Genomic DNA, 26,891 nt, shown 5'->3' with positions numbered 1-26,891 from the left:
CCTATACTCGCTGGAGTTTAGAAGAATGAGGGGGTACCTCATTGAAACGTATAGAATATTGAAAGGCTTGCATAGAGTGGATATGGAGAGGACGTTTCCACTGGTGGGAGAGTCTAGGACTAGAGATCATAGCCTCAGAATTAAAGGGCATTCTTTTAGGAAGATGAGGAGGAATTTCTTTAGTTAGAGGGTGGTGAATCTGTGGAATTATTTGCCACATAAGGCAGTTGATATATTTAAGGTAGAGTTAGATAGATTCTTGATTAGTCCAGGTGTCAGAGGTTCTTGGAAGAAGGCAGGAGAATGGGGTTAGGAGGGATAGATCAACCATGATTAGACAGAGCCCGAGTAGACTTGATGGGCCAAATGGCCTAATTCTGTTCCTATATCTTATGATCTTATGACATTCAGCATGACCTAATGTTGCACATGTAAAATCCTTTTAAAGTAAAGAATAGCTGATGTGTTTACAATTTAAATACTTGTATTCAAATGCTTGCTTTATGATTGGAATTATTTTTTACTTTAGTTGTTCAGAACAACTAGAATGGAAGTACATAAACTTGTATTTGATATAATGAGATAATGCAGCAACTAATCACTTAGAATTTAGATGAAGGGATTAAAAGTAACATTAGCAAATTTGCAGATGACACAAAGCTGGGTGGAAGTGTGAACTTTGAGGAGGATGCTATGAGGATGCAGGGTGAATTGGACAGATTGGGTGAGTGGGCAGATGCAGCTTAATGTGGATAAATGTGAGGTTATCCACTTTGGTGGCAAAAACAAGAAGGCAGATTATTATCTGAATGACATCGTTGGGAAAAGGGGAAGTACAACAAGATCAGGGGTCCTTGTTCATTAGTCACTGAAAGTAAGTGTGCAGGTACAGCAGGCAGTGAAGAAAGCTAATGGCATGTTGGCCTTTATAACAAGAGGAGTTGAATATAGGAGCAAAGAGGTCCTTCTCCATTTGTACAGGGCCCGAGTGAGACCACACATGGAGTATTGTGTGCAGTTTTGGTCTCTAAATTTGAAGAAGGACATTCTTGTTATTGAGGGAGTGCAGCGTAAGTTCACGAGGTTAATTCCCGGGATGACGGGACTGTCATAAGTTGATATCAGAAGACCATTCCAAAGATACCTAGCTTCTGATTTGCTCTTTTTATAATACTTACATGAATAGTCCATTCACATTTCTAGCCAACGATGATCCGCAGGATGACAAGAGTGAAGGTACTCAGCAATAGTGTTTACTACAAGTCTGTAATAAGTGGTTAGACTTACTTTTGTTGGAGGTTGTCAAGCTGGAACATGAGTGGGAAAGATGTATTATGTACAAGTGGTGCAGCTGGTAGAGTTGCCACCTCACTGCACCAGAAACCTGGCTTGATCCTGATCTTGGGTACTGTGTGGAGTTAGCAAATTGTCCCTGTGACTGTGTGGGTTTCCTCTGGGTCTGTAGGTGAATTATCCTCTGTAAACTGCCTCTCACGTGTAGGGAGTGAATGAGTAAATAGGATAACATAGAACTAGACGAATGGGTGATCGATAGTCGATGTGTACTCGGTAGGCTAAAGGGCTCGTTTCCATGCAGTATTTCTTAAAAAACAAAATACTTGTCCATGCCTAAATCTTGCCTGGATCTTTCTGTATTCAGGCACAGGCTTTATTATCCGAGCTGAGAAGGGAATTTAAAATTGATGTTTGCATAATGACCAATCTTTTTCTGACCTTGTGTACTCTAGGTGGTTAAATGTCGCTACTGTTTTTATATGTTGGAAATCAAAAAATAACTTTATTTTGTGAAGTTTTCCTATTCTATTTGAAATTATTCTGCAATTCTAATCATGTGTTGCCTAAACTGATGTTAATTATCTGGAATTGTATAAATGGAAACATAAATATAAATGGATTAATTAAATTAGATATATTAATAGGTTAAGTAAAATGCAAAATGAATGAACTTCAACATAGCAATATTAATTATGTCGTTGGACTAAAAGAGGACAATGTAGGCTCAAAACCTGTTATTTGTTTGAAGTACATGGTTCCACTTTCAGGTACAAAATACCCAAAAGGCTAATTGAATGCTGGCCTTTCTTCCTGTGCTCCTCTGGGCTGAAGGTTAGGGCTTATTAAGGTAGAGCATGGATTGGAGAGCGGTAGGGTTGCAGGGTCTAAATTCTCTTAAATAGTTATTTATTTTGTTTTCAGCAGCACTGGCATTTGGCCTATTGATAACAACTGTGGTGTACATTGTGAACTCTTTTCTTGAACAACTGCAGTTTTTAAGTGCTCTTAGGTAAAATTTAGGATCAGCACTGAAGCAAAAACATGTGTTTTTCACAAATCACAATGTCGTCACAGGCTTTACAGGAAAGATGTTAAAAAGGTTTATGTACAGATGATGAAAGTTTGGATCTGTCCTTTGTACATAGCAATTGATGGTAGGTAAACTATTTAATATTAAAACAGATTTTAAGCCAAAAGCATTAAAGGATATGGAGAAAAATCAGTATTCGATAAAATACAATAAAAGGTATTCATAAAATATGCATTTCATTGGCTCAATGTTTCTTTATTGTTACATATGCATAGTGTAATTCTCTTTGCAAAGCTCACACAGGCATGTCGCCATATTTTGGCGTAATTTACAAAACGATTAAATCCAAAGTTCGGACTGTGTTCGAAGTACTGGAGCAACCTCAATCTAGGTAAGCCCCAGCCTCCTGCAGCGTCTCCCCCGTTGCCCATGACCGGCTTAGCCCGCAAACCAATGTTCCTCCCCTCACCCGACCGTCTTTGTGCCCTGGGGGCTTCTCCTGCAACTGACATTGAAGGTGCTGGAGGCAATACCCCTGGTCCCTCCCCTACCGGCCAATTCATCTCGCCCGTCATCACCAGCAGCTCCCTCCTACACCAAAGATTATAGAGGAGGAAGATAGACCACTCCTCGAAAAACGCGTAGTATCACGTGTGCGATTGTCGACGCCATTTTATTGGGCATTTTATTGGGCTTCCCCCACACTGTCATGGCGTCCTTATCTAAATCTTCATCTCACTGCTCTATCAATTGTTCTAATTGTAAATGTAGACAACCCGACCTGTCATTCTTTAGGTTCCCCAATAAAAACGAAAGGTGAGAACATATTATTATTATTTTCAGTCGCTATTCTGTCGTGAAAATGTTATTTTCTGTTCTCCCCTCAACGGCCATTGGGAAACTAGGCTTGTCGGTACATTAGAAAGTTATTAGACTTATTTTTAATAGATCTTTACTCACCACAATAATAAAGACAATAATTTTAACACTTCTGTACGTTTTTGGTTTTGATCTTGTAAGGGATTGGTCTCCAAAATATGGCCCGCGGGACACATTAGGCCCAGTGACCACGAGATTTTTCGAGCTCAGATTCGTGTCCGGGAAGGAAGGCGATGGCTGTTACCCGTTATGTCCCTCGAATTGTCGAGACATCATAAGCAAAGATCACAAGCCCGCCGTGAAGAAGGGTGCAATCAAAGATTATATAACTCTGCTCTATCATCTTTGGGTGCAATGGTGGGCCGGGGGGTTCGGCGGCGGCGGCGGTCGCAATCAAAGATACTAGTGGAGCTCTGCTCCATAATCTTTGGTCGTAATGGGACGGCTGCGCGTTATAATGTGCTATCGTTCCACTCTCCCTCTACCTCTTCCCCCCCTTCTCCCTCTCTCCCCTTCTCCCTCTCTCTCCTTCTCTCTCTCCATATATGCATATAAATGTGTGCATATGTATGTGTGCATATGTATGTGTATACGTAGGGGGAGAGAGAAGGGGCAGAGAGATGGGGAGAGAGACACATCAGACCCATCACGAGATTTTTAACCTCAGATTCGAGTCGGGTAGCGCAATGATCCGGGGCTGCTCTTAGTGTAGTTACCGATTAGATCCCTCGAACTGTCAGATATTCAAACCCTGCCTTCCATTGCCCTATGAAGAAGTGTTTTAAAGCCTCATGATCATCAGAAAATAATTTGCTTTATCTCTATCTTACTTGCGTAACTATTTAAAAATCTGATCTCTAGTTTTTGATTCTAATTTTCAATTCACCATATGGGAATCCCTACATCAAAGGTTCCCAACCTGGAGTCTACCCAGGGGCTAAATTTGTTGATTCTGGATTTGTACATATTTTTTCTCATTGACTGACTGTGTTTGCTTCTGGTATACCAATATCTGTTCATCATTAGGTACACAAAAAAGCTGGAGAAACTCAGCGGGTGCAGCAGCATCTATAGAGCGAAGGAAATAGGCAACGTTTTGGCCCGAAACGTTGCCTATTTCCTTCGCTCCATAGATACTACTGCACCCGTTGAGTTTCTCCAGCTTTTTTGTGTACCTTCGATTCTCCAGCATCTGCAGTTCCTTCTTAAACTCTGTTCATCATTAGTTGTCCATAACTAAGTGAAATAACATTGTTATGTGCTATTAAAGTTGTTAGGGGTAAATGGGACAAAAAAAGGTTGGGAACCTCTGCTCTACTTCCATTCTTTCAAACACCTCTCTCTTCTAAACTCTAGCAAATCCAAACTGGGGCAGTCAACCTTTACTGACAAATCAACCTCCCAATGCAGATGTCATCACAGTGAAGTTTTTAACATAGTTCCTGAAAATAGTTTATGGTTTAGTTTAGAGATACAGCGTGGAAACGGGACCTTCAGTCCACCAAGATAACTGAAACATCAACTCCCTACTTTTGACTCATTTCCATCATGTCATATAACTATGAAAAGTGTGTGTGTGCGTGCGTGTGTGACACCGAAGGAAAATGGTGTAGCTGAATTCCTTGCACACAAAATAAGACTTTTTGGCCAAAAGAAACAATATTTCAAAAAATTCCTGGGCATGAAACCAAGTATTCACAAATCAATCACTCACATAACCGTTTTAACCGTTGAGGTGGACAAAATTATTTTGTGTTTATTTTGTAAAGTCTATTTTTGCCGGTTAATGAAAGAGTATATTTTTAAGGTGTTACACCAAAATGTTATTTTACATAGATAAAAGATTTTAGAATGGAAAGCAAAAAATCACTGCAGATGTCAGACGTTTTTAAAAGAAATATTGGAAATCAGCAGATAGAATTTGCGGAGAGAGAAAAGGAGATTTTTATTTAAGGTTTGATGATATTTCATCAGAAGTAGGAAAAGTACATTTTATGTTCTTGGCCTTTGTTCTATCACAAACATTCCCTTTGTTCTCCCTATACCACTTGGTTCTCTACACACTTCACTCGTTCTGATGAAGGGCCATGAACAGATTATCAACTGTAGTTTTTACTTATTATGGCACAGATCATTCTGTTTATCCTGTTCAGTGCCACCTCCCATCAAAGCAACCCATCAGTTTTACTTCCCTTTCTTCTCTGTTGCCCCGCTAGATTATTGATACAAGATACATTTATTTGTCACATGTACCAATTGGTACAGTGAAATGTATGGTCGCCATACAAGTAAAAAAGAGCACAGAACACGATAGTCTTTAACGTAGACGTCCCCACACAGCGGAATCAAAGTTTCCCACTGTGAGGGAAGGCACCAAAGTTCAGTCATCCTCCTCTATTGTACTCTGTTGTTCACCCGTGGTCGGGGGGCTCCCGAACCCCCCGCTGTCGCCGCTACGGGCGGCCCGATGTTCAGGCCCTCTCGCCGGGATGGTGGCACTCTGACGTCGGAATGGGAGAACAACCTCAGCGGCTTGGACATCTGAATCAGCAACTTCCTACCGGAGTCCGCAGCTCCCGAAGCCCACAGGCGCTGGGCGGAGATTCACGCTGGCAGCCCTCGGCAAAGGGATCCCAGGATTCCGCGAGGTTGAAGTCAGCTGCGCCTCTGCTGGAAGCTCATGATTACAAACCCCAGCTCCGCGATGTTGAAGCAGCTCTGGAGCTTCAAACGGCATCGCCCACTCCGTGATGAATCCAGTGCTGCGCCGCCGCTGAAGCTTTGGCCGGTCTCCGGAAGGAAAGGCCGCGCCAATCCAGTTGGTAGGATATGAGGAGGGGGGCGAGGACGCGAGACAGAGAACATTTTGGTTTATTATCCAAAATGCTCATACCGCTGGGTTGTAAGGAACCAGAATAGATTTCCCCTGGTTCATGCCTTTCACTCCAGCAGCATCTACATCCAATACATAGTTCTCAGACATTTCCATCACTTCTGAGATCCCACCATCTTCCCATTCCCATCCCTTATGCTTCCTACAGAGACTGCTCCCTTCGCAACTCCTTGGTTCACTCATTCCTTTCCTCCCAAACCATTCCTTCCCAGGTACTTTCCCCAGTAATTGTAGAAGATGCAATATCTGTCCCTACAAATTCCCCCACACCTCCTTCTAGAGACACAGTCCATTCAGGTGAGACAGAGGTTCATGTGCACCTCCTCTAACCTCACCTATAGCTTCTGGTGTTTCCGACATAGCCTCCTGTACGTTGGTAAGACCAAGCAAAGACTTGGTGATTCACCAAACAGTCTGCCAAGGCCTACTGGATATCCCGGTTGTTAACCATTCCTCTTCCTATTTCCCTACTGACCTTTCAATCAGGGCTTCCTCCGTTGACAGAGTGAGGCTACACACAAAGTGGAGGAACAGAACCTCGTATTCTGCTTGGTTAGCTTCCAACCCAATGGCATGGACATTGATTTCTTAATTTTAGACAACTACCAACATTGTCTCTCCCCTTTGCTCCACCTGGACTCTGCTATTTCTGCCCTCCCCTTCCACCAACGTTCTTTCCTAGGGATTCACAACTTGCAACTCTTCAATCCTTTTGTCTCACACTTTATTTTTTTCATTTCTGGCCTTTATCCAACCATCTGCCCCCTCACTTGTATCCATCTATGACTTGACGGGCCTTGTCCTGCCTCTCTTCCATCTTTCTTTCCCCCTCACCCCACCACCACAATCAGTCTGAAGAAGGGTCCCAACCCAAATGTCACCCATCCATGTTCTCCGGAGATGTGGCCTGACTTCCTGGGCTACTCCAGCACTTTGTCTCTTTTTCTGTGCAATAAGCTTGCTTGCTGCATTACCACAGCCAGGGAGACGCAGCCAACCCACACAAATAAAATTATACGAGACAGTGCAAAAAAAAAACCCAAAACAATACACAAGTAAAAAAACACAATTAGAAAAAAGTCAATGGTAATGCAAGAGATGCGCCAGTAATCCAGTGCCAAGGTAGGGTTAGGGTTGTGCAAGTTTGTCCCAAGAACCTGATGGTTGTAGGAAAATAGCTGTGCCGAACTTGGTGGTGTGCAACTTCAGGCATCTGCATCTCATATCCACAGGTAGCAGCATAACAAGGGTATGTCCCGAATGGTGGGAACTTTCATGATGGATGCCGTTTTCGTGAGGCAGCACTTCATCTATATGCTTTTGATGCTGTGAAGGGCTGTCTGTGATGGACAGGGCCATGTCTACCACTCTCTGCAGCCTTCCTGCACGTTAGAATGGCTGTACAATGCAACCAGTCAGGTTACTTTCTACGATGCATCTCTAGAAGTATGTTAGAGTATTTGGTATGGTGCTGGAACACCTTCCTCATGATTACCTCAATGTGCTGTGTCCAGGACAGGTCATCCAAGATGTTGACACCCAAGAAATTGAAGCTGCTAATTCACTCCCTCACATTAACACTATTTTCCATTTTCATTTTCCTGTGTAGGATTAGATATTAGATGAGTTATGCTACAACATCTGAGATGTCCTCATTCTTTACGGAATGTGGGTTCCCCTCTCCCACCATAGATGAGGCCCTCACTCATCTCTTCGATACCCCCCTGGTTTGCAGTTGCTCCCCACCCTCTAGTCGCAACAGAGACAGTTCCCCTAGTCCTTACCTTCCATCCCATTAGTCGTCGCATACAACACATAATCCTCTGAAATTTCCGCCACCTCCAACGGGATCCCACCACTAGCCATATTATCCCATCTTCACCACTTTCCGCCTTCCGCAGAGACCGTTCCCTCCGCAACTCCCTGGTTAACTCATCCTTCCCACCCAAACCACCGCCTCCCCAGGTACCTTCTCCTGCAACCACAAAAGTTGCAACGCCTGTCCCTATATCTCCTCCTTCGACTCTGTCTAGGGATCCCAACAGTCTATTCAGGTTAGGCAGGGGTTCACTTGCACCTCCTCCAACCTCAATTAATGTATTCGTTGTTCAAGATGTAGACTCTTATACATTGGTGAGACCAAACGCAGACAGGGCAATCGTTTCGCGGAACACCTTCGCCCAGCTCGCTTGAACCTACCTGATCTCCCGGTTGCTGGACACTTTAATACTCCTTCCCATTCCTACACAGACCTTTCTGTCCTAGGTCTACTCCATTGTCAGAGTGAGGCTAAATGCAAATTGGAGGAACAGCACCTCATACTTTGCTTGGGCAGCTTACAGCCCAGTGGTATGAATATTGATTTCTCACACTTCAGGTAGCCCCGGCATTCCCTCTCTCTATCCCTCCCTCACCCAAGTCACACAAGCTTCTCATTTTCACCCTACAAACAGCTAACAATGGCTTGCTTCCTTTATCATTGTTACTTTTTGCAAATCTTTCATTCATTGTTCTTTATCTCTCCACATCACCGTCTATCTCTTGTTTCCCTTAACTCTAACCAGTATGAAGAAGAGTCTCAACCCGAAACATCACCCATTCCTTCTCTCCAGTGAAGCTGCCCATCCTGCTGAGTTGCTCCAGCTTTTTGTGTCTATCATCAGTTTAGACCAGCATCTGCAGTTCCTTCTTATACGTTACAACATTTGGTATATGCAAGGATTATGTTTTCAAGCATTTATTGTATTCTCTGCAAGATTAGACATTATTATTTGATTCCACTATTAGCCATTGTCTGAGACTTGCAAACGCCCATTCCTCTCACTACAAATGGAGTTCCTTTGTATGTGGCAATACATTCTTCATTGGTCCTCAGGTCAGGTTGAATACGATCCCATATTTTCTTCTTTGGATTTAGCTCCTTGTCAGGTTCACCTAAAGAGGGGAACAGACCTCCAATAAGAGACAAATTCAAAGGAAAGGCACACACGCAGACTTATTTAGTAGCTTTGCCGGATCAGTCTCCACATTTCATGCAATGCCAAATTCGACAGCATTCCAGATTTAATATTCATAATATTTAATGTAAATAGTTTAAATTATTGCACAGCACAAACAAGTAAAAATGGCTGGATTATCTATACGGTGAAATTTTAAATGACATGAAGGAACAAAGAAAGATTGGGAAGATAAATCCATAAAAGGAGTAAAGCAGCAAATTAAAAGTAAAGTGCCCCCCATAATGTTTGGGATAAGGACCCATTATTTATTTATTTGCCTCTGTACTCTACAATTTAAGAATTGTAATAGAAAAAAAAAATCACATGTGGTTATAGTGCACATTGTCAGATTTCAATAAAGGCCATTTTTATACATTTTGATTTCACCATGTACAAATTACAGCAGTGTTTATACATAGTACCCCCATTTCAGGGCACCATAATGTTTAAGGTTTTGACTGATGTATCTAACAGTTTTATTCTTGTTTCTCAGTCTCATAAGCCTCTGGGTAATGCTAGTTTACATTTTGTCTAGCATTACACTAAACCGAAAATGACACAAAGTGCCGGTCCGTTTTCACCTTCCTTCAAAGTGTCCCCTGCCTGTACTTGAAGGATTGAAAATATTCACACTAACAGACCAAATGCATCACTTCTGGAGCCAACACATTCTGGAGACAATTCAGAAAGTACATTTTAATCAAACAAGTCGCAGGCCGGGTCGAGCCCGTGTCCCTGACGCTGCGGGCGCTATCGAGCCTCCGTTGGGCCACCCCCCCTCCCCCCCGCCGGGTGTCCCGTCCCTGCCCACCTGCCCAGCCCGGCCACACTCCTACTCCTGAGGAACCTATTCCTTTTCCCCGGGGATGCTTCCCGCCCAGCCGAGCCACCGCAGCACCCTGCGCGCACTCCCACGACGCTCGGTTCCCACCAGTTCTGGGGAGGTTGGCCGGCCAGTCGCATCCCCCCACCCTACCCAGCGGCCAACCCCCCCGGCGACAGTGGGAGTGCATCAGCTGCGGCGACTCGGCTGGGCGGGCAGCATCCCCGGAGAAAAGGAATGGGTGATGTTTCGGGTCGAGATCCTTCTCGTTGCCTGGCCCGCCAGGGCGCCCAGTCTGCGTCTCCGCCGGCGCTCGGCCACCAGACTTCTCCGTCTGAGTCACAACACCCTCCACCAGCAGGGCCTTTGATGCCGGAAGACTGCAAGCAGCTCCAATGGAGCTGATTGCCTATCCCAGCTCCGACTGACTCACTTGTTTGTAATGACTCATGCCCTCCACCGAGGGGGCAAACCGACGGCCACTGTAAACAGAGAGAGGCGTGGCCAGCGATCCCCCTCGCCAGGGAACGACTCCCCCTCCTTCGGAGCCGGAGAGGAGCCGGGCTGGAGCCGTCGCCGAGCTACCCTCGCGGCGGCTGTGAGCCCGCCTGACACCTCCGGCAGCCTCCGGATGGGGATGGGACACCCAGGGGTGGGGGACGGGGATGGCCCGCGCCCGTCCACGGACACCAACCCCATGGAGCAGCACGACGCATAAAGCACTCACTGAAACTTTGGTCTGATAACCAAAGATAACACACAGCAGATCCACACCTGGCAATGTTTATAACGAGTGACCTATGACCTGGGCATGCACAGTCGGAATACCGAATCTGATTATTTGCAAGCCCAAATAGTTCATCATTTTGCCTACTGAGGCTACCTCTCCCCCCCTTTCATTTCAGGCCTTTCCTGTACTTCCTTTACACTTAACTGTGTTCACAGGAAGGCATTATACCAGGCACGGAAATCGCTATCAAAATATGGAGGGGACCGGGGGACAGGGGGACACTCACACACACACGTCGCGAGGCTTCGGAGGCTCAATCCAGCGCTAAATGCTGCTCAACTCTGCCTGTCTCGCCGGGTTAACCTACAGCTCTGCCTGGACTGACGGGACACCAGCGCTGCTTCTCTGCGCTGGCCATATTTCCTGCAAGCCCAGGCAGGTTAACCAGAGTTGAGCTGGGTTCTGCGCTGCTTCTCTGCGCTGGCTGTGGGCCTGGGGGTACGGCTCCCGTCTGACTCCCGACCTCTCCGGCCACCCATGGGGGGGGGGGGGGGTGCCACTCGGGTGGGGACGGGACAGCGCCGGGGTGCCAGGATTGATCCTGGCTGCAGACGAGGCCAGGTCTGTGCCACGTCTCCCTCCTCCAATCACCGCACTCTATCCTCAGTCCCCCCCCCCCCCCCCCACTTCTCCCTCCTCCAATGATCGCGCTGAATCATCATGTCCCGCCCCCATTGCCTGCTGACCGACTTCTCTCTCGTACAATCGGCGCCCTTGATCAGCAGTCCCACCCCCCCTGTCTCGCAGAAAGCAGAGATTTCGCCGGGTTTTAAAATCCGGATTACAAAACCTTGGGGGGGGGGGGGGGGGATGGGGGGGGGGGGTGGGGGGGGGGGGGGGGGGGGGGGGATGGGGGATCCCCCACACATCTCAAAACAGAGGGGGGACGTAACCCTCCTGCCCCCCCTGGGTTTTCCACCCCTGCATTATACAATTGTGCAACTTTTAAAAGAATGTGATTTGGAAGTCTCTTGGCAATTTAACCGTACCTTCACAAAGATTAATTCTAGTCACACAACATTGATATAAAGAGGGATCATGGGGTCTAAATCCAAAACTCCCTGAAAGTAGCAACACCATTAGATGGAGTGTTAAAGAAGGCATATGGCTTGCTTGCCTTCATTGGTCGGGGCATTGAGTATAAGAGTCAGGAAGTAATGATGTAGCTTTATAGGACTTTGGTTAGGCTGCATTTGGAGTATTGCATACAGTTCTGGTCGTCTCATTACACTATTACAGGAAGGATGTGGAGGCTTTGGAAAGGGTGCAGCAGAGGTTTACCAGAATGATGCCAGGATGTGAGGGGCAATCGCTGCAAGGAGAAATTGGACAGACTTGGACTGTTTTCTGTGGAATGCCTAGCATTGTTCTTGTGTTGTCAGAACCATTTCCCCCGGATGGAAACATCAAATAACCCCAGAGGGCATAGCTTTAAGGTAAGAGGGGCAAAGGAAAAGTACGGATTATTCTTTTTTTTTTTTTTTAAAAACACCCAGGTGGCGAGTGCCTGAAAGGCACAGCCAGGGGTGGTAGCGGAGGTGGATACAATAGTGGTGTTTTAGATGGGCACATGGATATGCAGGGAATGGAGGGATATGCATTATGTGCAAGCAGATAAGAGTTGATTTTGGCTTCATGATCGGCACAGGCAACATGGATGGAAAGGCCTGTTCATGTGCTGTACTGTCCTATGTTCTAGGGCTGGGAAAATATGGAGGGTATTTAGAACAAAAAAAGCTTATTTCGAACAGGAAGCAAAGGGATTGTCAACATTACGTATTGCGACCTTGCCCAGAATTGTAATTCTGATACATCTACTTCGGGTTCACAAATTGTCAAGCATGCAATCAAAATTGGATACTGGGTTTGCATAGATCAGCATCTTACCAGGATAGTTTTCAAAAGTTACTCTCTCCCCAGGAAGAGCGTCACACGGAGGATCCAAGATTTCAACTTTCTCTGGAGAGCTTGCACACATCACCATGGCTTGAGAGAGTACTCCCCGCATTTTAGATGGTTTAAGGTTGCATAGCATTACTACCAGTCGATTTTGCATCTGCAGAAACAGGAAATGTGTATTTTGTAGATAAGCATTAATTAATTAAACATTTAGATCATGCATCATTCAAGATTACAATTTTGGAAAAACTACTGCAGGACATTCAATGTGTAGAAGTTTAGTTCTGCAGGTTCTGTTGGTATTTAATTAAGAAGAGAGGAGCTTACAATTTTGGGCAAAGGCCATTACATGTAATAAGCAAGTTCAGTATTTCAAATGCACACGCACAGGTCATAGGTCATTCGCGATAAACATTCTCGCCAGCTGAGCTGCTGCATGTATACATACCTGCGTTTCATCCGTATTTTCTGGTTTTGCTTCTTTGAGGTAAGAAAATACTGCTTTCAAAACTATAAATTAGGTGTATTTATGGTTAATTTGTAAAATAACTACGATGATTTTGTGGAGTTTTATTGCTTTATTCTTCGATGAGTGAGCAAGATCGTGACGATGAATAACACACATTTTTTATTGTTTTTATTTGAGGGGAGGGGGAATGAAATGAAAGGATTCAGAGAATACATGGCAGATGAAATTTAACAGGAGTAAATTGTGACAGAACATCTTAGTGAGACCATTTGGGAGTGAGAACAGATGCCTGTTCTCGCTCTCTTTGAAGGAGGCGCCGCCCGCCCCAGCGAGAGGGCAAACGTGGAGCCAACCAGTAATATGAGTGGGAGCATTTTCTCAGTCAGACTTTGTCGACAGTTGGGGTGGGGGATCTGTGAGAGAGAGAGAGCTGGCGATGCCGCACAGACGGAACAGTTTAATAACGACCCATTAAAATCTGCCGTTCGGCCACTCGGCAACCTGGGCTGATCTGATCTGACAGCGCTCTCGCCAGCTCGCTGCGTGCCCGATCCTAACGCAGAACCTCTACTAAACCTTTGGGTTTGGGTAACACCTGCTCAAAGAGCCTCTGCTAACAAGGGCTGGCGAACTGTGCTGGTCAACGTGCACTGGGCGAGATGGCTGGGGGAAACGCACCGCAACCACCGCAAACTTGGAACAGCACAGACTCTCCACTCAATCTATCCAATACTAAAAGGCAGGCATTTTACAGTTAGATGTCTTATATCGGACTAGCGGCTCCTTCACAGTGAACTCAGTTTTCCTCGGAGATGAATCTTTGCCTTAACAGTACATTCACATCGCCTGTAGGTAAAGCATCAGCCCACATCACACTGATACAGTCGCTGCCTGCCTCAGATTAAATATATTTTTACACATAAATTATGAATAAAGATAAGAAAATGTTTCAAACACAAGTAATATTTTCTTATTTCAGTAGCGAACACATTAAGAATTAAATGAAAATAATAAATTCTTTAACTTTTTGAATATCTCATAATTGCAGATTAATGAACTGGAACTGGGACTGTGTAAGTAGTATGTGAACAGCAGAACAAGAGAGGAAGCTATTGAGTTGACAGAATTCTAGATTAATTATTTGGTAGAATAGATAACAATTTATACAGCACTGCGTTCGTTTAAAAAAAATAAATTCTGAATGACTTTTGATAAATCCCATGATTCCTTACATTTATTGAAATACCGAACTCGCTTATTGAAAGGTACAACTAAAGTGACTAACAGAATATTATCTTTTATTAATAGTTGGTTAGACAATTTGCTGCCTTGAGAGGTTAAATGAGCCATGGAAAACGTGATAGCTATTTTTGCACCAAAATATCTACAGTACCAGAACTGCACGAATGAGATTGAGACAAATACATAAACTAGGCTTGCACCCAGAGAGAGAGCGAGAGCACAAGAGAGTTCTTTTGCTACAGATCTAGAACTAGATGTCATAATGCTACGATTAGAACTGGGCCATTCAGAAAAGAAATTAAACACAAAAGATGGCAGAAGTACAACACATTTACAGAAAAACAATGGTGCTATCGCATATAACAAAACCTCATTAACAAATCTGCAATGGACAGATTTTGTTTGCCAAACATTATAAAACAATATGGAGTTAGAAGATATAGATGGAGTGATTGAGTTATGGTCTCACTGAATAGTGAACCAGGTTCAAAAGATCTTATGGTCAATAGCACCACTATGTTTATGTAACTTTGGGGTGAGAGAGGCATCTATGACAATGCATCTGGATTGAACATTTGGTTCCACAGGCTTTATAATATAATGCAACATACGAATGATGTAAAGAAAAATGCTTTTACGGCTTGCCCTGCTATTTAAAGACAACTGTAACAAAGAAACAAAGCAAATCCAGTGCCCAGGTTGTCATGGACACAAGTACAAATAATTGAAAGTCCTGACTCTCAGCACAATAGTTTTCTTATCAAGGTCATGTCCAATGCACGGATATCATGAGGTAGTCAGTTTTTTTATTGGTGAATAGTCAAACTGAAACTAGCAGGAGATTTAGAATCTCAATCCTTAAGGGGGTATGTGGAAGCAGGCAAAAAGCACAAACATACCCCAGCTGCCAAGTCCAAACTGCAAGCATTGCATCCTAAACATACACAACACTCAGTAGAGATGTGTTAGCTGATGTAATATACATGACAAAATGGACTGCTCCATGAATTACCTGTGCAAAGGGTTGAAATTTGGTAAAATCGTAGGGAGCAGAGTGCAACTGGTTTTATAACATACTGGACAATACAAAGTGTTATAGAAGCATAAAATCTATCAAAGCTACCAATTTTGAATTCCCAGAAGAAACCTCTGAAATATTCTCTTAAAATGCGGCATATCCAACATTAGTGTATAATTAACATGGGTGGGGGGGGGTGGAAGTGATTGGGATTTTTCTGCATTTTCAACTGTCGAGATACAAATTTATTATCCAGTTTAAAACCAAGGGGGGTGAATTAAGTACAATTTCAGGCCAAGGTGATTTAATTCAGATCAAATCAGGACAGAGGCTTTGATGAACATGCAAATTAAAAAGAAAAAAAAGAAAAATCACACAAGCTAACAGCAGATACAATGATTACTGTGATATGCAACATGCCTTATTGTGTCCCTAGCAACTGGCTTGGCTTCAGAGCCGTCCAAGTGGTTTGGAAATTATTGCAGTCTTATGACAATCAAAATAAGCCTAATAATTTGGTTTTAATGGGCTTGGTTAAAAAATGGTTTTATTGGGTTTGAAATAAGTTCAAGGGCCTACATTACCAGATTTATTTAATATCACTATAAGTGTTGAGAGATTTTAAAGGAATAAGCATGAAACTGTCCAAATTGTATTTACAATGCCAAATATATCCAGCACAAATTTTCTTGGCGCATATTTGAGTTTTCTTTTTTTTTTTTTTTTTTTAAACAGTACCACATCTGGAGGCAATGTAAAACATGTGAAAGCAAGTGGAACACTAGTTAAAAACTGCAAAACAATTTCTCTATGGAGAAGGGCTGTCTGCAAATTTCAAGCTATATAAATATCACAGGAGGGGATTGAGCAGAGCCAGGCAGCCTTCTAGTCGATAGATTGAGGCACAAATTCATGCAGCTGATTGGCAAGTTTCTGTTCAATGTTGTGTGCTATACATTTCCTGCACTTTGTTTCGAAATTGAAAAAATAATTTGAGAACCTAGTTCAGCACTATAATAGGAGGATAACATTTAATAAGAATATTCCTCCTTTCCTCAGTCAAACATCTGCTTGACCCAACAATTTCAAACATATTAGGCACCATTATAAACTTCATAATTAACCATAATACAAGATTTTGTTTGCGAAATTAAGCAAATCAAATGAAATTTGATAAATCTTATGCATCATGGCAGGAAAATATTTGCTTTTATTATCTTACAACTTGAATAACATATAGCTAATACAACTTCAGGTGTTATGGAGAGAAGGAAGAAGAATGGGGTTAAGAGGGAGAGATAGATTAGACATGATTGAATGGGCTTGATGGGCCGAATGGCCCAATTATCCTCCTATTACAGGACCTTCAAAATAGACCAGTGCTAATCTTAGAAAATAGGTGCAGAAAGAGGCCATTCGGCCCTTCGAGCCAGCACCTCCCCAATCAATAACCCGTGCCTGCCTTCTCCCCATATCCTTTGATTCCACTAGCCCCTAGAGCTCTATCTAACTCTCAATCAAGTGCACAGTTTCAAATCCAGTAGTCATCGGAAGAAACAGCACAAAAAACATAATCATTTATGTAAAGTAATTCTCGAATAAAAATGTTAAAGCACAAAAAATTACTTTTTAAATATTGCAAAAGGGAAAAAACTGCCTATCTTTCTAAACCAGTTGTAAAAACATACCCATACTTTCAACATACAACATCCGACTTCTCATATCAAGGTCATGAATGAGTCTCGCCATCATAGTTCTTTGGTAAATGAAACCTTCAGGAGATTATGGGATTTGTTCAATAATACTGATTATTACTCATTACATAATAGTTGTTTTTAAAAAAGTATTACATTCTGCAGTTCATTGGGAATGGTTGTTGTACACATATTTTTTGTATGAACTGAAATCGGAGGTTAGCTTTGTATTTTAAACCATTTTACATTAAAATGACTGTCTAAATGCAACACAATTACACTTCAACATGATCATTTGACCAAATTTTCAACTGCAAATGCTTACACAGTTATAATGTGGTGAGTGGATTCAACTAGTGATGGAAATGGGTGTAATTTGGTGAAAACTGAAGTAAAATTAGGCTTCTCCATGCTATAAGACAGACCTAACCCATACTTCTTAGAGCTACATTATTAATTTGAGCAAGCTTCAAGAAATAATATTGAGGTTTTAAAATCTGCTTTTAAAAGGAAAACTTCTCAGTGCTTTTCATTGCTTCAAAATCTTATTCAGAAACATCTTTAGTTTCTTGAAGGTTATGGTAAAGAAGGTTGCTGCAGATAAAACTGTGAAAAGAGGCCTTCTTTCAACTGGAAGCATATATAGAGCATAAAATAGATTTATTTAAGCTCAGGGGAATGTGCTAGGCAAAGCATCCATATCAATTCAATAATCAAAACATGACTTCAGGCTTCTTTCAAATGCATATTGCGGGAACAAAAGTGATTTATTTTTAGGAAACCCGTAGTCTTACAATTGAGAGAGCACTACAATGTTATCATTCTACAAACCTCCTTTAAGGTATGGTGAAGCAACATAACCCAGAGAACGAGGGTTGTGGAAGAACTTCAGCCTGTACCAATGGAGAGCACATCCATATCCTTGTTTTCCACTTATTATTAGACCCTGCATTAATTACCAGTGAATAGCAAACTTCCTGGTCATCCCAACTGCTATTCATGCAAAGTTTAAACAAATTCCATCCATTCTACTTCTTAAAGTTCCAAATGAAGAAAAACTTTTAAATCAGAACTTTGTTGCAATCTATAATGCTCACTTTTAATTGTCCTGCCATGGCTTTATAAAGACGTACAGTTGGTCGCTCAGAAAATGTGGGTAAGCAGAAACAATGGCATGCCCAGGAAGATGTTATTAAGAACATTAGCAGATGTACTGCTGGTCAGCAGATGGGCATAGATATCTGGTACTCATAAATCATTCTTTAATGGAATGATCATGGCAGAATATCAAATGGAGGTATTTTAGGTTGTATTTGACATGGATACGGATGGTTACTCCAGAACAAGTTAACTGTGGGATGCGCAATATACTTGTTTCGAGGTATTAATAATATATGTACGAGAGTGGCACTGACATATAAAATGGCAATCATTACATGTGAATTACCATATATTCTACTCTAGAGTGGCACATTGGCACAGCAGTAGAGGTGCTACCTTATAGCGTCAGAGACCCAGATTCAATCCTGATCATGGGTGCTGTCTGTACGGAGTTTGTACATTCTCTGTGATTGCGTGGGTTTTCTTCAGGTACTCAATTTTCCCCTCATATTCCAAAGACGTACAGGGTTGTAGGTTAATTGGCTTTGGTAAAAATTGTAAATTGTCCCTAGTGTGCAGGATAGTGCTAGTGTACGGGGATTACTGGTCAGCTCCGACAGAGTCGAAGGGCCCGTTTCCGTGCTGTATCTCTAAACTAATTTTACCTCAGCAGCATCCTCAGATCTGTGTTGCCACATATCAATGGTAGGCAAAGTTGATGCCAAGCACCAGTGCATGGGAGGAACGTACAGATAATCATGGCCTCTCACGGAAATAGCAACAGCTCCTATTTATCCCCCAATCTCCTCTAAACCATTTATAAATACCTCCTCCCCAGGGGTTACAGAATGATGGATCAGGATTAAAATTAGATCCAAAGTTGTTATGGAGCTTCTGATCAATATTTTGAAACAATTGTAAATTTAATGTATGCACATGATCATGTAGATTTTTATAAAAAGGGCTTAATATTTGTTGAAAAACGAATATCAGCATCGTCAAATACGATACTTTAGCAGAATGAATAATGTATTTTGGATATTCTTACTTTTGTATCTGACAACAAGGGATATCAGTGATGAATAAAATGCAACTTGAATGAGGCCAAAAGGAATAGGAAACATAGACTGGCCCATATAATTTAGAAGTAGATGGGGCTTGGGCAGAATTTAACATTTTCTGATTCTGCCACTAATTCTCTTCTGGTCTATTATTAACTAAAAAAATCTTTCAGATGGGGATAATGTGCAATCTTTCTTTATTCATTGATAGGATGTGCGTATTTTAGGCTAGGCTGACATTTATTGCCCATGGTTAATTGCTCCTATATTTAATTAGCAGCTTCCTAGAGATGTTTAAGAGTCATGCACATTCCCGAGTCTGTAGTACATTATCCTATTCAAGCACATTGCCAACCACATTATCCCACCCAAGCTCATCACAAAACTAGTGTCAGCAACTGGACACTCCTCTCCCTGATGAACAGATCACAATCAGTGAGGATAGGCGACAAATCATCCTCCATGATAATCCTCAACACTGGTGCTCCGCAAGAATGTGTTCTCAGCCCCTTTCTTTACCCCTTATACGCCAAAGTAAAAATCCAATTCAATTTATAAATTCATATATGACACCACGGTAGTGGGCTAAATAATGAGGAAGTAGATTGAGAACCACTTGACCTGGTGTCAAGATGGCAACCTCTCTCTCAATGTCGGCAAGATAAAAGAGACAGTGATCAACTTCATATCCCTGTGTATACATTGACGATGCCAAGCAGAGATTGTTGAAAGCTTCACGTTCCTAGAAGTAAATATCACCAGCAACTTGTCCTGGACTAGCCATATCGAAGCAATGGCCAAGAAAGCATACTGATACCTCTACTTCTTTAGAAGGCTTAGGAAGATCAGCATGTCCCCAACAACTCTCACCTACTTCTACAGATGTGCCTCTTGGTACTAGTAGGTATGTTGCAAAGCCTACCTGAAGGTCGTTGAAAATTTGTCCCAGCCCGTGTGCGCGATTTTGGCGCCGTTTAGAGGGGGGCGGGTTTAAAACGCGATTTTCCCTAGGCTTTTCAAATCGAGGTTTTTCAGCCTAGTTAATTATTAACGAAAAATCGCTGGAAGATTCCGTAGCTGGGGCTATTTTTAGTTTTAAGGGCTTTATTTACTTGTTATAGTAGGTTAAAAATTAACCTCTAAACCCGCGACCGCCGACAACGGGTCGGATCTCATACAGGGGAAAACGGAAGGTAGGCTGTATATTTTTATGTTAAAAAGGGCTTCTTAAGATCCCTTTATACAAAGTTTAATGTTGCGAGTAGCCCCATTATATCCCGCAGTATTTTTCTGGGCATTTGAGAGCACAAATCTACCGCAATGTGAACGTTCTAAACCAGCGCGTTCACAGGATCCCACTGGAAAGCTGATTTAAATGAATTTTAATTTACAGCAATTGAACACTAAATTCCTTCCATTTGGCCTATAAATTAATGTAAATGAGATTTTTAAATCATGTTTTATTGTGAATTATTTGTGAATATTATTTGGGCACTTAGGCTATTTAAAAATGTTAATCATTTATTAAGAAATGGATAGATGTTTAGATCTAGTAATTGAAGTTTGAAATTAGCTACAATTGGGTAACTAACTAACTATATGCTTTAATTTCAGGTCATCCAAGTAAGATTATTTTATATTTGTTTCGGAATGCTTCAATCTAGGATAACTGAAAATTTCATTCAGCTCTCTTAATTTTTAAGAAAGTTATGGGCTTTTGATTGTCCACGATCACAGCTTTTTTGTTATGTCCATAGAAAATCAATAGGGAACAAGATGCTAATTTCCGAGTATGAAAATGGCCATAACTTTTTAAATACTTGAGATATGAAAGTGAATTAGGTGTCAAATTAAACTTCTTTTTATGCTTTATCTAACTGAATAAATTGCAGCCTTGATTTTTAAAATATCAAAATTTTGTAACATTGCTAGTACTAGTCCAATATTGTAACCAATATATTAATGCAGCCATCATTTCATGTCTCAAGATTCCTCCCCCCCCCCGGTACTGAGCGATTTTAACCAAACATTACCTCCTCCATGGGCACATGTTTCACAAGTCCACTGACAACAGTTCTTGGATTGGTTTCTCCAACATCAACCTCTTCAACATAAAGCAAGTCAGCATCAGGATGCCTTTTAACAGAGGTGATGCACCCAACACGTAGGTCTAAGCGAGAAACGTCAATTGGTTTGGAATCATCGCCACTTCCCATTGTCTGTTTCTTCTCTTTCTTTTCTCCTGCAAATAAAAAAGAACACCATCTAACATTTCAGAAAGCGTACCTAGTTTTGTGACATATCACGGGTAAAAATATCTGGTCTTGTTCAAAATAACATTCTGCATTTTATTGAACAGTGTTTTACTGCAGAAAACATTGTGCGTCATAGAACAAAGGCAGTAGATTTGGTGCTGAAATAAAAGGACTCAATCTCTTAAGGCTGTGAACAACACTATAGTTGTTATTCAGTATGCTGTGGGAACGGGAATAATGCAAGGAAAATATTCCTGACCACCAAATATTAGATTCAGATTGAGACTATCCAGATAAATGTAACCAGGCCCTGAATGGATCTAGAATTAGAATGTTACAGATTAAATAAATGCCACCATGCCCAGTGTTTCATCAAATATATATACAATCTTGCATGGCTTTATTGATAAAATCTTGCAACCACCAAAACATTGCAAGATAAATGTTAACCACAACTTAATAGAAAGCCAATGGAAGCATTATTCTACTGTGTCATTATATAGAGTGAGATATGTTGGACTCTGCAACTGAATTTGGGAATAAGACTAAAGTGGAATCATCCTGGAGATTAAGCATTTTAAATACCTCCCATGTAGTTCCAAAGACTATCCAGGTACCGTTATATTAGGACTGGAACATAATTAACAAAGAGGGGATATTCTCCACTAAACAACGCACTAACACCCAGCAATTCTAAAAGACCGATCAAATACCAGTCTCCAGTGAACAACACAAAATGCTGGAGTAACTGAGGGTTAAGCAGCATCCCTTCTTCAAACTGATTGTGGGAGAAAAGAAAGATGCAAGAGAGGAGGGGCAGGATAAAGCCTGACAAGTAATAGGTGGATACAGGCAAGGGAGGGTTTTTGACAGGCAGATGGTTGGACAAAGGCCAGAGATGAAAAGACAGAAGGTGCGACACAGATGGATTGAAGAGTTGCAAAAGTTGGTGGAAGGAACACATGTAGAAGGGGAAAGGGAGGGGAGAAATAGTGCAAGACCAGGTGGGGCACACGGTGAGGAGGCGGGGGTGAGGGAAGGAAGGAGGTGTAGTAGTTACCTAAATTTTGAGAATTCAATGCTCATATTGTTGCGTAGTAAGCTATCCAAGCAGAATACGAGGTGCTGCTCCTCCAGGTTGCCTCATCCTGGCAATAGAGATAACCCAGGACAGGAAGGTAAGTATGGGAATTGTAAGGGTTAAAATGGTAAGCAACTGGGAAATGCAGCAGGCCTTGGTGGAGTGAGCTCAAGGGTTCAGCGAAACAGTCACCGAGGTTACACTTGGTTTTGCTGATGTAGAGGATGCCACATCGAGGGACACCCAGATGCTGAAAGTTGAGGTTCGAGGAAGTGCACATAAATCTGTCTCAAATGGAAGGACTGCTAGGGTCGCTTTCCACCCCACCCCACAAATATACAACATAACTAATGCCAACAGTCATTGTAAAAAAAAAAAAAAAAAAAATTGCAGATGCTGGAAATCTAGCTATCAATATGTTCTCTATCTAACCTTTGAGAATATTCAACCACAGCAGTTTCCATATACTTCAATGTTGCATTTTGGTCTGTAGTTTCTTCAGGAATTAAATACCTTTTTTATCTGGTTTCTTGTCCGGCTTATCTTGCTTTCCTTTGTCTTCACTTACGTCTGGTGTTGTCACATTTGCCTTTGTAGCATCCACTGCCGTTTGTGGAGACAAACAAGTGGACTGAACGAAAGCCACTGATGGAAGTGGCATTTGTTTAACTGCAAAGAAAACATTCATAATGAAAGTTAAAATAGAAATCTATATTAGCTGTAATTTTCACAATTCTTTATGAATTTCTGGCTAAAGAACATTGGTAATTCAGTTTATAAGAAATGATTGAATTAGTGGAAGTACAGGAGCAATACTTGATAGCAAGTAATTAAAAGTTTAAATAAACTTTACCAACTTCAAATATTGCAAAATATATTTTTTGCATTTGAATCACTGAACCAGGAGACGGTTTTAGGCAAAATGCATTACAATTTGACCTGTTAACATAAAACACTTTAGGATTTTATGGAAATAGTGACATAAGACAAGTAATAGAATTCATATGCAAGGTCAAAGGTCTGTAGATTTTCCAAGTTAACAGTGCCAAACCAGCAGGTGGCGCCAGCAATAGCTGCCTCGCCAACAGTCTGTCTGCCTTTTCCTACTTTGTGTTTTAGTATGTGATAAATGTAAGTTTTTAGTGTTCTTTAGCTTGTTTTATGAGGGGGTTGGGTATTTGGGGAAGCTTTTTCGAATCTCTTACCTCAACGGAGATGCAATTATTTTTCCTATCATATCTCCGTCCGCACTGCGGCCTAACATTGAGAAGCTAGCAGCCTTTGCTGGAGACCGACATTTGAGAGCTCCACCGCGGGTGCCTGTGGACTTTAACATCGCTGAGCCCGCGATCCCCTCCAACCGTGCTTGCGGACTTGCATCACGGAGCCTGCAGTCTCTGGTCAGAGACTGACATCGGGAACTCCAAGCCGCGGGTGTTTCAACAGCCCCGATGCGGGGGCTTCGACCGCCAGCTGCGGGAGCTTTGATGGATGGTTCAACTCCCCCGACGGCGGGAGAAGTAAAGAGGAAGAATTTGCCTTCCATCACAGTGAGGAATGTGGGGAATCTGCTGTGGTGGCTATTTATGTTAACTTATGTATTTGTGTATCTTGTTGTTTTTTTTCCCCGTATGGCAATTCACATATCACTGTACCTTAATTGGTTCATGTGATAATAAAAGACCTTTGAACTTTTGAAGAAGAGCATTTAGCTGTTGCATATACCAGCAACAGAACAATTTAATGGGTCCATCAATGCAATAAAACACATAAATATTTAATAATCAATAATACAAAATAACAGCAATTCTAGGCAACTATAATAGTGCAAATCTGAAGTTTGTAGTACAAACAAAGACAGTCCATAGAAGATCATAGTTGCCGAGGTAGTAGTTAGTGTTGTGCAGTGCTCAAGAACCTGATGACTGCTGGGGCTGGGAACTTTAAAATCTTTTCCCTGTACGGGGACCACCATTTCTCTGTCGGGTCGCCGTTGTCGTTGGGGCTTAGCACCGTGGAACAGCCTCCAACCGGGACTACCTGGGGGCTCCGGTCGCAGAGCCGGAGGAGCTGCAGACCTACCATCGTGGAGCTGGCCAGCTTCGGAGCATGGAGAGCTGTGGTGGCAGGCCGCTGCGGCCCGACTCCAGAGCTCGGATGCGCCAGCTGCAGGCCCGGTGGACGATGACATCGGGAACTCACGGGTCCCTGGTGGAAGACCCCTTTTCGAAGCTCCCGAATTGCGGGGTTGAAAGTGACCTGGAGCGGGGCCTTACATCGCCCGGCGCGGCTTTAACGGCCACAGGACTCGCTAGCGCCCGCTGGTAGCTCTAACATCAAGACCCGGAGCAGGGCCTTACATCGCCCGGCGCGGCCTTAAATGGTCGCGAGACTTGCCATCGCCCACCGGGGCCTTTGACATCAGGAGAAGAATGGAGAGCAAGGGAGAAACAAGACTTTGCCTTCCATCATAGTGAGGAGGAGATTCACTGTGATGGATGTTTGTGTAAATTGTGTTGGTGCGTGTCTTGGTTCTTTTCTTGTTGTATGACTGCAGAAACCAAATTGCGTTTGAACTTCATTTGAGGTTCAAATGTCAATAAACGGTATTGAATTGTATTGTATCTTGTGGCAAGGAAAAAAAATACAAACCAACTGAAAGGAAAAATAAAGGAATTCTCAACCATCGTCTCTCAAACTTCTACAAGAGGACGGTGGGAGAGCATTTGACTAATTGCACCACATTCAGTTTTGGAAATTCAAACACAAAAGAACAAAGGAGGCTGCAGAAAGTGGTGGATCTTGCCAGGTCTACCACTGGTACTGACCTCCCCCCAACTTGGAAGAGACCAACAGGAAGCACTATCTCAAGGCAGCAACTAATAACAAAAGACCCACTACACCCTGACCATACTCGATTCTGCCATCAGGTCCTTGAAGGCCATTACCTCCAAATTCAAGAACTTAACCGTATCTCAGCAACGACCCATTACAGACTTCGCACTATCATGGTTGCTCCAATTTAGTTTGTTGGCACGATCATGGTCTTCTTCACCTAAGCAACTGAATGTATATTTTTAGTTTTCTTGTTGCATTTAATGTGCCAGTAAAGCTGCAGCAAGAAATAATTTTATTGTTCTGGTTTCTTATGAGAAATGTACACTTTTGAATTCCCATCCTTTTCAAAGGCAACCAAGCTAGCTGCAGGAAAACTTGTAAATTTGCAAGTGAAATATTAAATTATTCCTTGGTCCAGTAAAATAAAAAGTGGATTATCCTAATCAAATGTCATTTTGCTTTGTCTTTATGTTTTGTACAGTTGCAAATTATTTGGTAGCATAAAAATCTACCTCCATTACAGGTCTCCGCTTCAACGAGTTTCTGTTTTAAATCGTCTATGTCACTCTTCAACTTTGCATTTTCAACACGAAGTCTCTTTTCTTCTCTTTGCGCTGCCTGGAGAACTTAATTGCCATAAAAAGTTAAAACAGGAAATATGTGGTATACACAAATTGAAACGTGCTTGGAAAGGCTACATTGCACTTAAGTTCTGATTCAAAGTATTAACACTACAGATACTCCCCGATTTATGATGCTTCGACTTATAATATTTCAACTTTACGATGGTGCAAACGCTGGGAAACAGCACCGAGCCGCCGCTGGTGCGGTTTCAAATTGCATTAAATGCGTTAGTGATCAAATTGCATTAAATGCGTTTTCGACCTACGACATTTTCGATTTATGATGGGTTTATCGGAACGTAACCCCATCAAAACATGGCAGAAAATTAGATTGAAGGTATGTGAGCTACATGGACAAAGGCCATCACTTCCAGTGGTATGACAGATTGAAACTCTCGTCCAGCACTCTTGGAATCTGTGCAGTCAGAGACTACAGAAATTGCCCCCCCCCCCACGAAGAACCCACATAAACATATGCCTAACGCCTCAGCTTTCTCATTTACTCTGCACATTCCTTAAACGTCCTAGCTTAAATGAGCTAGCAGCTGCAAGTATCAATGAGAGAGATTGCTTCATCAATTTCCAAAGTAAATCCCTCAAGTGGCTGCCCACTGCAAAATGGAACAATGCAGAAGGTTTTCTTGGTAAACATTCTGAGAGAGCAAAATTTGATCCCCATCTCAAATGTTGCCAATACAGAAATGTTTTCCGAATACAAAATGTAAAAATACAGCAGTGGCCCCTCTGCATACTAATGGTCGGTTCACACGGTGCGACTTGACGCAAGATGTCACCAGAGTGAAGTGGTCGTGGTCCAGCACGAGTTCCGCACGATATAACGGGGGGTAGATAAAGAGTTCCCACGGTACTCGGCAATTCTGTCATTTGTGCGAGTGACTT

At 42.4% G+C, this 26,891-nt stretch overlaps 1 protein-coding gene across 3 annotated transcripts in view; it reads right to left on the bottom strand.

Annotated features, from left to right (window-relative positions):
• Positions 1 to 8,819: 8,819 nt before the first annotated feature.
• The window catches only part of aimp1a (aminoacyl tRNA synthetase complex interacting multifunctional protein 1a), a 212,963-nt gene continuing 194,891 nt past the window's right edge, over positions 8,820 to 26,891 (bottom strand). For all 3 annotated transcript variants that reach the window (XM_055641815.1, XM_055641827.1, XM_055641819.1), the window contains exons 3-7: positions 25,881 to 25,994; positions 23,044 to 23,199; positions 21,228 to 21,436; positions 12,598 to 12,766; positions 8,820 to 9,032 (exon numbers count right to left, since the gene is read on the bottom strand). In XM_055641815.1, the coding sequence (XP_055497790.1) occupies positions 8,866 to 9,032; positions 12,598 to 12,766; positions 21,228 to 21,436; positions 23,044 to 23,199; positions 25,881 to 25,994 (815 nt within the window). In that variant the 3' untranslated portion in view covers positions 8,820 to 8,865. The remainder of the gene's footprint in view (positions 9,033 to 12,597; positions 12,767 to 21,227; positions 21,437 to 23,043; positions 23,200 to 25,880; positions 25,995 to 26,891) is intronic.

Source organism: Leucoraja erinacea, chromosome 1, assembly GCF_028641065.1.
Source record: "Leucoraja erinacea ecotype New England chromosome 1, Leri_hhj_1, whole genome shotgun sequence".
Taxonomy (NCBI): domain Eukaryota; kingdom Metazoa; phylum Chordata; class Chondrichthyes; order Rajiformes; family Rajidae; genus Leucoraja; species Leucoraja erinaceus.
The sequence above is the reverse complement of the archived record's forward strand: the minus strand, read 5'-3'. Positions and strand labels throughout refer to the sequence as shown.